The following is a 13,939-nucleotide window of genomic DNA, read 5'->3' as shown; positions in this document are numbered from 1 at the left end:
TGTAGAGTCAAGTCCTTGAGGTAGCACTGGTGATTGGGCTGGAGAGCAGTGTGGGGATTGCCCTTTTCTAGAAGCAGGGCAACAATGATATAATATGACCTCACAACTCCCCTTTACATGCAGATCCTCTCTTCAGTCTCACTGGATCAAGTTGATCATCTTTCTGTTATCTCTAGAGGGTTTTTTTTTTTTTTTTGTGCTATAGCTTGCATGTTCTTTTGGATTGAATTCATCCTGTATAAATTTGAACATGAAGCAGCTGGTGATATTTAACACCAATTTCAATTTTTGTGCCAACAGGTGAAGCGAAAAATTTATTGCCATATCTTGGACCCAACAAAATGAGAGATTGTTTCTGTACCATAAATTTGGACCAGGAAGAAGTTTATCGTACCCAAGTTGTTGAAAAGTCTTTAAGGTTTGTAAAAAAATTAGTAAATTATCTTTCATGATACATATTGATTACTAAATTTTGTACATTTTCCAACCTGTAATCATCAAGAAGACTTTCTTCATCTGAGACTTTTCTTTTACATTCTGGATTTGTTTTTAGAATTACAGAATCTCAGTGTTTGAAGGAGCCTTGATATTTATTGAGCTGGACTAATCAGCTGCCTTACAACTGCTTGATTCCTTCTGACAATTATAGTTGACAAGCGGTCATCTGGCATTTGCTTAATGATGTTTATTCTAGAGACCAAGAAGTTCATTGCCTCTTAAGCAACCTATTTGGTCTTAGAACTATTCTGACTTTTAGAAAGCTCTTACATTTAGTCAGTTAATGTCTATCAAAAGGAGAACCTACTATATACTAAGAGTTTGCTGGGTGCTATTTATTCATACATTCACAAGAACAAGATAGATGCAGTGCTTGCTTTCCTGTGATTTTTCATTGCCTCAAAATTTATCTTCCTTATCATTGTTGCTAATTCTATGCCTTAGATTTCTGGAGAATACCATATTTAACATGACATCTTTCAACTTTTTGAAAACAATTATCATATACCTCAGTTTATTCTCTAGGCTAAATTTTGCCTATTCATTTGAACTTTTCTCAGAATACATCATTTTCTCTTGAGAATAAATTACTTCTTAAAGTTATACAAGTCACTGAACTAAGGGCATTGTAAGGAAATGAATTCTTAGGTAAATTTCTCATCTTTTGAAAGTGTAATATCACTCTTGAGAGGATCCTAGTAAATTCTAATTCATAAAATTGGAGTGTGCCACCTCTGCCCTGTAAGTGTTTGTGGACACAATTCTAGCACAAAGTTGTGCTGGCAGGATGCGGTCTTGGTCAGAGATAAGAGTCAAAACAAGGGCGTGGGGAGTCGTTGGAATGAACATGTCATGGGTAGAGTATTGAATGTCATAACTCCTGTAAATTGCATTTTGAGAATTTATTTTTTGACGCTCTTTTTTTCATAATCTATTTTCATTACACTTTCCTTTTTTCCTGTGTAGCTTTTCTCTTTATGTCTTTATTTTTTTCTTTATGTCTTTATTGTCAGTGTTTATAATTTTGACTGTCTATAGTGTTCTTCATAGGAAAGACATCGTATAAAGCTGAAAATACTTTAGTAGCCCCCGAAAATTTGAAGTAATGCACTACACATCTGTAATCATAAATCACCTGTCCCTGTTTTTTTAGAATTCTGTTATTTATATGTTATACATGATGAAACTGAGTCCCCAAAAGGCTGAATAATTAGTGGATATAATATAGGAAGTTAGAAGCAAAATGGAGCTTGGAACCTGAAACTATTTAAATCTCAGTTTGTTACTTAATGTACACTAATTCCATATCACAAAAAAAATCTGTGATATACAAAGCTAATAATTGTCCATAAATTGAATACTTGTGTTAGTTTCTAATATGTAGCTTTGTAAATTAGTGACTAAAATTAGCTTATTTTTTCTTTTTTAAACCCTTGCTTTTCTAGATATTTGTGTTGGGAAAAGATGATGAAACCAACTATTTTTATCCATCTTAAATTCTTTTTCTAGATGCATAGCAACTTGGAAGATATTTTAAGATTAGCAGTGGTTAGTTACCTTAGGTCGTTTCAATAGTTACACCATGTGCATAGACCCCTGCTAACCTTGCTTTCATGTCAGTGTTTTCTTCGCTTATTGTGTAAGCTATCAGGTCTAGAGTCAGTAGATACCATTTAGATCTCTATGGGTTTTGGATATTACAGTTTTTTTTTTTTTCACATTTTTTTAAATTGAAGTTCAATTTGCCAACATATAGTACAACACCCAGTGCTCATCCCATCAAGTGCCCTCATCAGTGCCTGTCACCCAGTTCCCCATCCCCCCGCCTGCCTCCCTTTCCACTACCCCTTGTTGGTTTCCCAAAGTTAGGAGTCTCTCATGTTTTGTCACCCTCTCTAATTTTTCCCACTCATTTTTCCTCCTTTCCACTATAATCCCTTTCACTATTTTTTATATTTCCTGTGTGAGTAAAACCCTATAATGATTGTCCTTCTCTGATTGACTTACTTCGATATTACAGTTTTTATAGGTAGTCTGGATATAGATTTCATAACAGGTAAGAGGCACATATAGAACCTATAGCTCCTAAATTTTTACCTCAAATCCTTTTAAAAAGTGAGTGGTATATAAACAAAGTGAGAAACCAGCAATACTGCTTGTGTCTCGTGCTGTTCTTCCACATGCTGGGAATTTCCTTAGGAGTCCTATGCATGATCATATGTCAGTGATAGCAGTAGAATGTTGTTTTAAAAACTATGAACGTCCAGTCATTGCTTCTTACTAAGCATTTTGAAAAGTTTTCTTCAGATGGATTATGATTGATTAATTAATTAATTAAAGATATGGATGCCCAAATTTGGGGATTAGGTTGTTGACATTGTGGTGATACAGATGATTTAGTGAGTAATTTTGTGGTGGTCTTATTTGGCCTTAGAATGTATTTTATTTTATTTTAAGATTTTATTTATTTGAGGGGAAGAGGCAGATGAGAGGGAAAGGCAGACTCCTTGTGGAGCAGGGAGCCTGATTTGGGACTCCATTCCAGGACCCTGGGATCATGACCTGAGCCAAAGGCGATGCTTAACTGACTGAGCCACCCAGGTATTCCTAGAATGTATTTTAAAAATAACATTTGGGGGACACCTGGGTGGCACAGTTGGTTAGGTGTCAGACTCCTGGTTTTGGCTCAGGTTGTGATCTTGGGGTTGTGAGATCGAACCCAGTGGCTGGCTCTGCTCAGCCTGGAATCTGCTTAAGTCTATCTCTCCCTCTCCCTCTGTTTTCCACTCAAATAAATAAATATTAATAAAAAATAAAAATAATATTTGAGTGTACATGTGAAATATAAAGGAAATCCTTCATTTTATAATTGTTTATGAAATGATGCAAAGGAGAAAATACCTAAACATACCATGTCTTTGCCTAATAGTTGTTTTTGTGTCAATTTTTTTGTTGAGATTAATATAGAGGACCTAGTTATTTTGATTGACCAACTTTTTTTTTTTTTTAAGATTTTATTTATTAGAACATGCACAGGGAGTGGGTGGGTGGTGAATCTGAAACAGACTCCATGCTGATCACAGAGCCCAGAGCCCTGTGTTGGGCTTTATCCCATGACCGTGAGATCATGACCTGAGCATCATGGGATGCTTAAGCCACTGAACCACCCACGTGCCCCATTGATAGACCAACTTTTAAAACTTGATTTTGATTATATTTTAAGTGGAAAATACATTGACAAAAGTTGACCAGGCATTATAAACAACTAAAAAGCTAAGTCAGCTGTTTTCTGTACCAGGTTAGAAATAACTTCTGGAAGAGTATTTTTCTTTGCATTTCAGCTTCTTTTTAAGCTGTGGCATCCTAAAGAGATTGCATTTTATGGGGACATTTTCAAAGTATCTTTTAGTTCTTTAAAACATTCTCAGGAAAGAAGTGCTCTTGACAAAAGATATTTACTAGCATTTCAGAGATTTATGTCTTCATAACATTTATTTTTTTTTCTTCATAACATTTAAACATCAAAATAACATTCTTTTTTTTTTCAAAATAACATTCTTAAAATAAACATATAAAAATGAATTGTTTCATAGGAAAAAAATCTTAGCAACTTGGGGATAGGCAAAGATTTCTTATGATGCAGAAATCACTAGTCATAAAACAGGAAAATTGATAAACTGGATTTCTTCAAAATCAGAGCCTTTTGCTCTTCAACAGACACTGTCAAGAAAATAAAATGGCAGTCCACAGCTGGGAGAAAATATTCTGGCAAAGGACTTGCATCTAGAATTTATTTAAAAACAAAAACAAAACCAATAAGAAAACAGCCCATTTAAAATATGTGGGAAAAAACCAAATAGATATTCCCCAAAGGAATACATATACAAATGGCCAACAAGCACATGAAAAAATATGCATCATCATTAGTCATCAAGGAAATGCAGTTTAAAACCATTTCTGTCACTATAGATTCTTGAACATAATGTGTCATGTTCAAAATCAGATCACTGGTTCCTATGACAGTATGGAGGAGGTGATAGCACAAGGGAACTGTCTGGGGAGATAGAAATGCTTTGTATCTTGATTGGGATAGAGATTACACAGATGTAAAAATTTATCATACATTCAGTAGAATAGTTAATTTTAAAAAGACTTTCAGTAGCAAAAGTTGACAATGAAATGGAACAACTGGGGCTCTCCTGCATTGCTGGTAGAAGTGTAAATGGTACACATTTGTTTCATATACCAATGTTGGAAAAAAGTTGGACAGTTTCTTATACATTAAAAATTCACCTATCTTTCAACTTAGCAATTCCACTCTTTTAGTTACCTACCCAAAAGAATAGAAAGCATATGTTCAGAAAAAGCCTTGTATAAAAATGTTTAGAGCAGCTTCTTTATTTTTAATAGCCCAAACTGGAAACAACTCACATGCCATTACTAGGAGAATAGATTGTAGAATATTCATGAATGGAATATTATGCAGCAGTTGAAACAAATGACCTACTTATTTTATACAACAAAATGGAAAAATCTCATAGTTATTAAGCTGAGTGAAAGAAGCTAGGCACAAGAGTACATGCTACTTAATTCCATTTATATGAAATTCTTTGGCAGATCTATATAGTAGAAATCAGATCACTGGTTGCCTGTGGTAGATATGGTGGGGTAACTACAGGGGAGTATATGGGGAATTTTATGGGAAGATAGAAATGTTATTATATCTTGATTGGAATGGAGGGAACACAAATCATTAACCTCTATACTTTAATTTTTAAAAATATTTATTTGTGGGGATCCCTGGGTGGTTCAGAGGTTTAGCACGTGCCTTTGGCCCAGGGCGTGACCCTGGAGTCCCAGGATCAAGTCCCACATCGGGCTCCCTGCATGGAGCCTACTTCTCTGTTTGCCTGTGTCTCTGCCTCTCTCTCTTTGTGTCTCTCATGAATACATAAATAAAATCTTTAAAAATATGTATTTATTTTTTTTAGCGACAGAGCACACATAACGCACAAACAAGCGGAGAGACAAAGGGAGAAGGAAAGAGAAACTCTTAAGCAGACTCCACACCCAGCTCCTGAGCCCTATTCAGGGCTGATATCATGACATGGAGTTCATGACCCAAGCAGAAACTGAGAGTTGGATACTCAACTGACTGAACCACCGAGGCATCCCAGTCATTTAAATTGATTTTGTTATATGTAGCTTATACCCTAATAAAGCTCTTTAAAAAAAAAAAAAAAAACCTGGGTTTTGGGGTGCCTGGGTGATTCAGTGGTTGAGCATCTGCCTTAGGCTCGGGTTACGATCCCAGGTCCTGGGATTGAGTCCTGCATCCAGCTCTCTCTGCAGGGAACCTGCTTCTCCCTCTGCCTATGTCTTTGCCTCTCTCTGTGTGTCTCATGAATAGATAAATAAAATCTTTTTTTAAAAAAACAACCTGTATTTTTTTTTTTTTAAACCTGTTTTGGGAAGCTCATTCAGTTAGGCCTCTGCCTTTGGCTCAGGTCATGATCCTGGGCTCCCTGCTTGGCAGGGAGTCTGCTTCTCCCTTCCTTTCTCCCTCTGCTTCTCCTGCTCATGTGTGCGTGCCCTCTCTCTCTCTCCCTCTCTCTCAAATAAAATCTTAATCAAAAACAAAACCTATTTTAATTTTTAAAAAATATTTTAAAATAATGCTTTATGTAATATTACCCATTTGTGTTACATATTGTGATTAATATAGCTATACATATTTCTGAGATAATGATGGTGTGAACGACACTGTCCTGAACTCTCATTTGTGTCCACCTTAAGTGAACATGACTACAGGCAGTAACTGAATCTTCTGTCTTTAGGACTCCTGGAAAGCTGTTCAGAGCTCAACTAGGCAGTTGAGGTCCTCTCAGAATTCACCTTGGTTTGTACAGGATTTAATTGAAACTTAGCATAGAGAATAATTTTGGAGCTTTCAAAACTTTTACCTATGGTGTTTTTATTTTATTGAAAATACTATGTGAGAACACTGTCAAATTTAAATTTAATGAGTTTTCCTCTTTTCTCTCTAGCCCATTTTTCAGTGAAGAATTTTACTTTGAGATTCCAAGAACTTTCCAGTATTTGTCTTTCTATGTTTATGATAAGAATGTTTTACAAAGAGATCTTCGTATAGGTATGTACTATTCATAATTATCTTTAATCACAGCATTGGTCTTTGTACTCATTCTTTATCTAAGTATAAAATATTGAAAATAACAGAATAATATATTCTCAACATTTCTAAGCTTTTTCTCTAGTCTTCAAGTTCATTTGTGATGCTTATTTTTAATTTATATGCTCAGCTTCAGTAACACTTTGGAAGTGTCTTAGTAAATGTTTGGGAAGTATTTGGTGAATGGTTCAAAGAATGTTGTTTTTTTTTTTAAAAAGAGATTTTATTTATTTCTTTAACAGAGCACAAAAGCAGGGGGATTGGCAGGCAGAGGGAAAAGGCAGACTCACTGTAGAGCAGGGAGTCCAAAGCAGGGTTTGATATAGGGCTCAATCCCACGACCTTGGGATCATGACCTGAGCTGAAGGCAGATGCTTGACCGACTGAGCCACCCAGGTGCCCCTAAAGAATGTTTTTCTACAAAGATCACAGTATTTGATCCCCCAAAGAACACTTATTTTTCAAGTTTTTATAATAGAAGTAATAACTTGCTTTAATCTAAATGTGTGTTTGTCTCTCTGGCTATGTTGGGGGCCATTAACTCTGTTTCTTTCTTTTCTTTCTTTCTTTTTTTTTTTTCTTTTTGAAAGATTTTATTTATTCACGAGAGAGAGAATACAAGCAGGGGGAGGGACAGAGAGAGGGAGAAGGACCGTGGGATTAGGACCTGAGCCGAAGGGAGACACTTAACTGATTGAGCCACCCAAGCACTCCTGTTTCTTAAATAATTGTCAAAGGCTGGGATGTGATCTGTGGGCATGGAGTAGAACAAAGCTAAATGGGCACACATGTGTCACATTCATGGTCTTTGCTCCAATGTCTATATTTTAATAACAGGAAGAGGTCAATAATTTACATGTATTATCCTTTCAGTTATTAGTATCATGAATTTCATCATCTCCATCTGTCTCTTCTCTCTTTTCATATTTCTTTTTTTGAAATATGCGCTGGTTTTCCACAATCTAAATGATTAAGCTTTGTTTAACTTTGTCCTCTTAACTACCACGTAGTTTGTTTCTACTTTTGCTACTGAACTCATTAACAAATGAGTTGTATCCGTTTCCTGCTTTACTACATCTTTCTTTTTAAATCTTTGTAATCTTGCTTCTACGTTTTTCTGACAACCTTTTTTGAAGTTTGCCAGAGTCAATTTAGAGGAAATTAAATAACCTTTAAAAACAATATATATTTAATTATAAAACTATTGCATGTTCTTAGTGACTGGTAGTGATTGTGCACAGGAATAACTATAGTTAATAATTGACATATTTCTTTTCATTCTTTATTATATGCATTTATATTATTACATTGCACTATTCAGGTTTTTTAAATTAAGATTTTATTTATTTATTTGTGAGAGACATAGAGGCAGAGACATAGAGAGAGAAGCAGGCTCCCTGTGGGGAGCCCGATGTGGAACTTGATCCCAGGACCCCAGGATCATGCTCTGAACCAAAGGCTGACACTCAACTATTGAGCCACCCAGGCGTCCTGCACTATTCGGTTTTTTCCTCTTTTTCATCTAATGATCGTTTTCGTTTTTTTTTTTTAATTTTTTTAAATGATCATTTTCTCCTGTCATAAAGTGTTTTTCAAAAATATTTGTTAAATAATATCCTTTGTAAAGAAATGTATTAACTACTTCGTTGTTGGTGAACATTTATATTTTCAGATTTTAGGTGCTTTTAATGGTGTTGCTATAAACATCCTTCTTGTATACATTTTTACATGTCTTTTCTTCTTAGAATAAATTCCTAGAAGTGAAAATATTGAGTTAAAGGGTATGAATATTTTTAAAAATTTCTTCTCTCTATGTTTTTTACATTGGCCCCCTTAGAAATACTGTGCTAGTTTAAATTCCCCCAAACATGGCATGGGCATAATTATTTCACCATACCCTGGTTATTCTTAGATATTAGCATTGAAAAAAAATTTTTCCCAATTTGATAAGTGAAAAATAATATTTTTTAGCTTGTATTTTTCTGATTATCAGTGAATTTAAGGAATTTTTCATATGTTTATTAGTCTTTTTTTCCTATGAACTAGTTTTTTATTCTTATGCTCATTTTTCATTTGGATAGGTTTACTTATTCTTATACCTACTTATTTGTTAAATATGTTAACTTTGTCAGCTACATACATAACAAATACTTTTTCTTTGTCACAAAAGGCATTTTTTCTAGTATTGAATCCTTATCTGCCTCTGTGTCATATTTGACTCTTGATTGCTTATTCAACTTGTTGAAAGCCAAGGAAAATACAATTTAATGACTGTGTTCTCCTAGCTGTATGTCTTCTTCTGACTTCTTTATTTGTATGTGGACTCTTCTCTTTCTAGAAAACCCTCAATTACGAATCACCCTTGAGGCCCCATCCTCAATTCAATTAAACCATTTACAAACACATCTGTGTGGCATACAAAGGATGGGAATAATAAAATGAGTAAGACTCATGTTATTCCCAGGCTATCAGAGAGGCACACTAGTACTCTAATTTGTTATAATTGGATCTGTGCTGGAGGTCTGAACAGAGTACTTGGGAGCATAGAGAACAGGTAATCTTGTTTGGTGGAGGATTAACAGACTGCCTAGGTAGGAAAAGGAAGAAATTTCCAGGTATTGGGGATTAGCAGAATTAGAGGAGAAAAAATAAATCATGTTTGTGGTGTATCTGTCAGAATATATAAATTACTTAGGAAGAGAGCAGCAGAAGTGAAAACTGGGAGTATAAATCTGGGCCAAGTTGTGATGGAGCCTAAAAGCTGTGCTAAGGAATTTGGACTTTATCTTGTAGACATTGTTGAGTCTTTTAAGAATGAGAAGGCTTTTAAAAATTACATTTAACTATATATACATGAATACTTTTGTAGTTTAACAACTGTCTGGGCCTACAGCAGTAACTACCAAAGTCCAAACTGAGTGTCTATAGATTATATATATGAAATGTATATATATATATATATATATATATATATATATATATAGTTATATATAATCGTATATATTCTTTTAAAGTACATATATATGCATTTTACATATATACAGTTTATAGTTTAGAGAGATTAGAGTCAGGGAGGCTATTATCAAATGAGATTCAAAGGGCAATAGCAGTGGGAATGCAAATGAGGGAATGTACTTCACTGGAGGAGCTGTAAGTAAGATTTAGGGACTATAAGGGGATAAAGGGACATGAGATAGGAAAGAGTTAAAAATGTTTCTATGTCTGTCATTAACTGAGATAAAGAACACAGCAGGACCATTCAGTTTTGAGTGGAGGATGGGAAGAGGAGAGGAGGATGACTTTGACTTCAAACAAGTTAAACTTGTATTACCCAGGGAACATATTGGTGGACATGTCGGTTGACTGTTGGAAATACAGATCGAAGGCTTAGAGAGAAGAGTCAGAGAGGCGAATTTGAGAGTCATTAGCATTAATGGAAGCCTCTGCTGGAAGGAATGAAATTGCCCTGGTAGCTAATAGAACAATGCTGGGAAAATGAGGCTTCAGTGAGGATTGATAAAGTTTATGAGGAAGGTAGGAAGAGAGATAGGAGAGATTCATATCTCTGGAGGCCAAGAGATCTTCTAATGTCAACAACTAGAGAGAGAGGTAGAGCAGGCTAAAATTGGATAAAGGCTCTTGGTGATTTATGAGCGAGCCTTGAGACCGTGTGTGTCTCTAATTGGTATCATGTCTTCTTAAGAAAATGTTTTGTAATTTTCATTATTTACACATAATATTTTAGTCATCATACAGTATTTATTGAAAAGGCCTTTCATTGAAGTTTACAATTTCCAAAAGTTCTCCTGTGCTTTGCTTTTTGTTTTTAAAATAAAAGTCAGTTGTACTTTAAACAAAAAAATTTTAAGTAAAAAACAATTTATTCTTTGTGGAGTGGTATCAGAAAGCCATAACTTGGTGTGAGAACTTTTGTTTGCAAATCAGTTTATTTTTGTTAAGAGAGAAAATTTCTACATTTAGTGGCAGGTTTTTTTTTTCCTTTTGCACCTAAGAATTATTATTAAACTCAATATGTGTGTACCCTTTAATTTAAAGTTGGAAAATGGTTTTCATTTTTGAATTTTTATGTTTTTAAATATATTTTTTAAGATTTATTTATTCATGAGAGACACACACACACACACAGAGAGGCAGAGACACAGGCAGAGGGAGAAGCAGGCTCCACGCAGGGAGCCTGATGTGGGACTCCATCCCGGGTCTCCAGGATCACTCCCTGGACCGAAGGCGGCGCTAAAACGCTGAGCCCCCCCCGTTTTTATATTTTGACATATTTCTTGTCATTAACTCATACAGTTGGGTTGCTGCTTTCTAAAAATAATTTGAGCTATTGAAAATTGAGTTCAGTCAAGTATTTTATAACTCTTGGTTGCCAAGTTGTAGATTAAATAGTGCTATAACATTTTCTGGAAATGAAATTTGAACTAGAATTGAGAGAACCATCTTTCAAACTTAACATGTGAGAATGTGTACTGGTCAAATATAGTTTTGGGGGGTTTTTTTTGTTGCTTTTTAAAGATTTTATATATTTGAGAGAGAAAGCATGAGCTGGAAGGAGGGGCAGAGGGAGAGAGAGAAGCAGACTCCCCCCTGAGCAGGGAGCACATCTCGAGACACTACCCAGGACACTGGGATCATGACCTGAGCCCAAGGCAGATGCGTAAGACACTGAGCACCCAGGTGCTCTTGGTCAAATATAATTTTAAGAGCTTGTTTGTTTATTTTTAATTGTATAAGTAGTATATGAATTTTTTCTTTTTAAAGAAAATTTTTAATTGAGGGACTCTTAGGTGGCCAGTGGTTGAGTGTCTGCCTTTGGCTCAGGATATGATCTTGGAGTCCTGGGATTGAGTTCTGCATCGGGCTTCCCACAGGGAGCCTGCTTCTCCTTCTACCTGTGTCTCTCATGAATAAATAAATAAATAAAATCTTAAATTTTTTTAAAAATTGATATTACAGATAATCCTAATTTTGACCACTGACTACTTCCCCTTCCTAGAAATGATAACTTATCAATATGGGGCATCATATTTTATATTAGGCATCTTCATATGTCAGGTAGTTAGTGCACATAACTCAATTATGGATCAGTTAAAAACTTGAGACCTAGGAACTATGCTATAAAAAGATAGGGAGTAGCAAAATCAAGGTTTTAAAAGTCATAATATATGATATATTAACTGTAGTGTCTTCTCTTAAAAGGAAAGAAAAGTTAGGGGAAAAGCTTTAAGTAAGAATGTATTTCCATATCCAGTGAGAATCATAATATGAAAATTAAAACATACATTTTATCTTTTTATGTGTATTTCCTAGGTATTTTAGTTTGAGAGAGACACTCTCAAACAACTAAACTATGGTTATTTTAGTAGACTTTTGCAACTTTTTTCTTTTCCCTCAATTCAGAATATTATAAGAGAATTTCACTGGGGTATTGGAAACATGAATTTCATTCATGATTCTGTCACTTACTAGCTGTGTGACCTTGAACATATCACTTTACCTTCTTAGGCCTGGTTTATCTATAAAATAAGACTGAGTTTACGGACACCTGGGTGGCTCAGCAGTTGAGCATCTGACTTTGGCTCAGGGCATGATCCTGGAGTCCTGGGATGGAGTCTCACTTCTCTCTCTGCCTATGTCTCTGCCTCTCTCTCTGTTTCTCATGAATAAATAAATAAAATCTTTAAAAAAAAAATAAGACTGAGTTTAATATTGCTAAGGTCTTTTCCAACTCTTTGATTTATAATTTCTGCTGGCATTTAGCTCTGAAGTCAAACCTACTGTTTAAAAATTGCCTAGGGGGGATCCCTGGGTGGCACAGCGGTTTGGCGCCTGCCTTTGGCCCAGGGCACGATCCTGGAGACCCGGGATCGAGTCCCACATCGGGCTCCCTGCATGGAGCCTGCTTCTCCCTCTTCCTGTGTCTCTGCCTCTCTCTCTCTCTCTCTATCGTAAAAAAAAAAAAAAAATAAAAAATAAATAAAAATTGCCTAGGACTATACTTCCATATCCTTTTTCATAGGTATCAGTTATCTATCACTACATAACAAATCATTCTAGTACTTGGTGGCTTAATACATGAACCACATATTTGGCCATGATCCTCAGTGTTGTCAGTTTGGGCTGTGCTCAACTGGGTGGTTCATCTGCTGGGCTCACCAAGTAATATGGGAGATTGACTGGACTAAATGGCCTGACTCCTCTGTCTGATGGCTGGTGCTGGCTGTTATCTGGGCCTTCCTTTCCACATGGTTTTGGGGTTTTAAGAGACTAAGCTCTACTGAATAGGTGCTTATTAAAATTCTACTTGTATCATATTTGCTGATGTCCCATTTGGAAAAAACAAGTGACATGGCCAAACCTAGAGTTTGTGGTGGAGGGGACCACGGTGGCGTAGACCAAGGAAGTATAATTTATTGGAGATCATTGTTATATCAGTCTACCACAGAGAACAAAAGGTATCTACCTAAACTCTGTGCACTAAGGCATCAGAATTTTGCCATTGACTGAATTGCTGTTGACTGTCTGCCAGAATTTGTTCAGTCTTCTGGTCCATTTTCATCCTGTATAGGCAGTTACAGTTGTCACTGTTTTTATCTGCTCTTTCAGCCATTTCTACTAGTGTCCACATAGGAACAGGACTGTCAAGATTTGCCAATTGGTAATCTGTATCAAGATGAAATTTCCAAGAATATGTTGTGTCTAAAAATGGGGCTCAAATATAACACAGTTTTTACAGATGGCAAGAAAATGCTGCTTAGAAGTGGTGCTGGAAAGATGAGAATACTTTTTTTTTTTTTTTTTTTTTAAGAGAGAGAGACAAGCAAAGATGGTTTCTGTGCCCACAGTTCCTTCATTTCTTTTTGTGTTTCCTCTCCTTGTCTTATTTTAAGGAACTAATACAGTATCTGGTGTGTTTGTGTATGTATTTTTGGTCTAAGCTCTGTCTATGAGTTTTGTCAGGACAGTGGGGAAATGAAATAGTATTTAAATTGTTGTGTAGTTTGTTCCTGGGAGATTTTTGTTTTTGTTTTTGCTTCTTGAGGTGATTGATTTCATAGCCACTAAAGTAATGAGTTAATTTTGTTCAAAATAGTTAAACACTAAACTAAGACAATCTTTGGGTCCCTTAGAGGCACAGAATTTATGTAGCTAATAAGACTAGGGTTTCTCTCTGAGAAGACAAGAACCATTCAACTCTTTCCTGACAGTGAGTACCATGGATGCACAAGA

At 35.5% G+C, this 13,939-nt stretch overlaps 1 protein-coding gene across 3 annotated transcripts in view; it reads left to right on the top strand.

Moving 5' to 3' along the window:
- Window positions 1-13,939, top strand: part of RASA2 (RAS p21 protein activator 2) — a 144,481-nt gene that overhangs the window by 45,668 nt on the left and 84,874 nt on the right. For all 3 annotated transcript variants that reach the window (XM_077864919.1, XM_077864918.1, XM_077864917.1), the window contains 2 exons: window positions 301-418; window positions 6,546-6,649. In XM_077864919.1, coding sequence (XP_077721045.1) covers window positions 342-418; window positions 6,546-6,649 — 181 coding nt within the window. In that variant the 5' untranslated portion in view covers window positions 301-341. The remainder of the gene's footprint in view (window positions 1-300; window positions 419-6,545; window positions 6,650-13,939) is intronic.

This window comes from Canis aureus, chromosome 22, assembly GCF_053574225.1.
Source record: "Canis aureus isolate CA01 chromosome 22, VMU_Caureus_v.1.0, whole genome shotgun sequence".
Lineage (NCBI taxonomy): Eukaryota > Metazoa > Chordata > Mammalia > Carnivora > Canidae > Canis > Canis aureus.
Note: the sequence above shows the minus strand (reverse complement) of the source record. Positions and strands in the feature narration are given on the sequence as shown.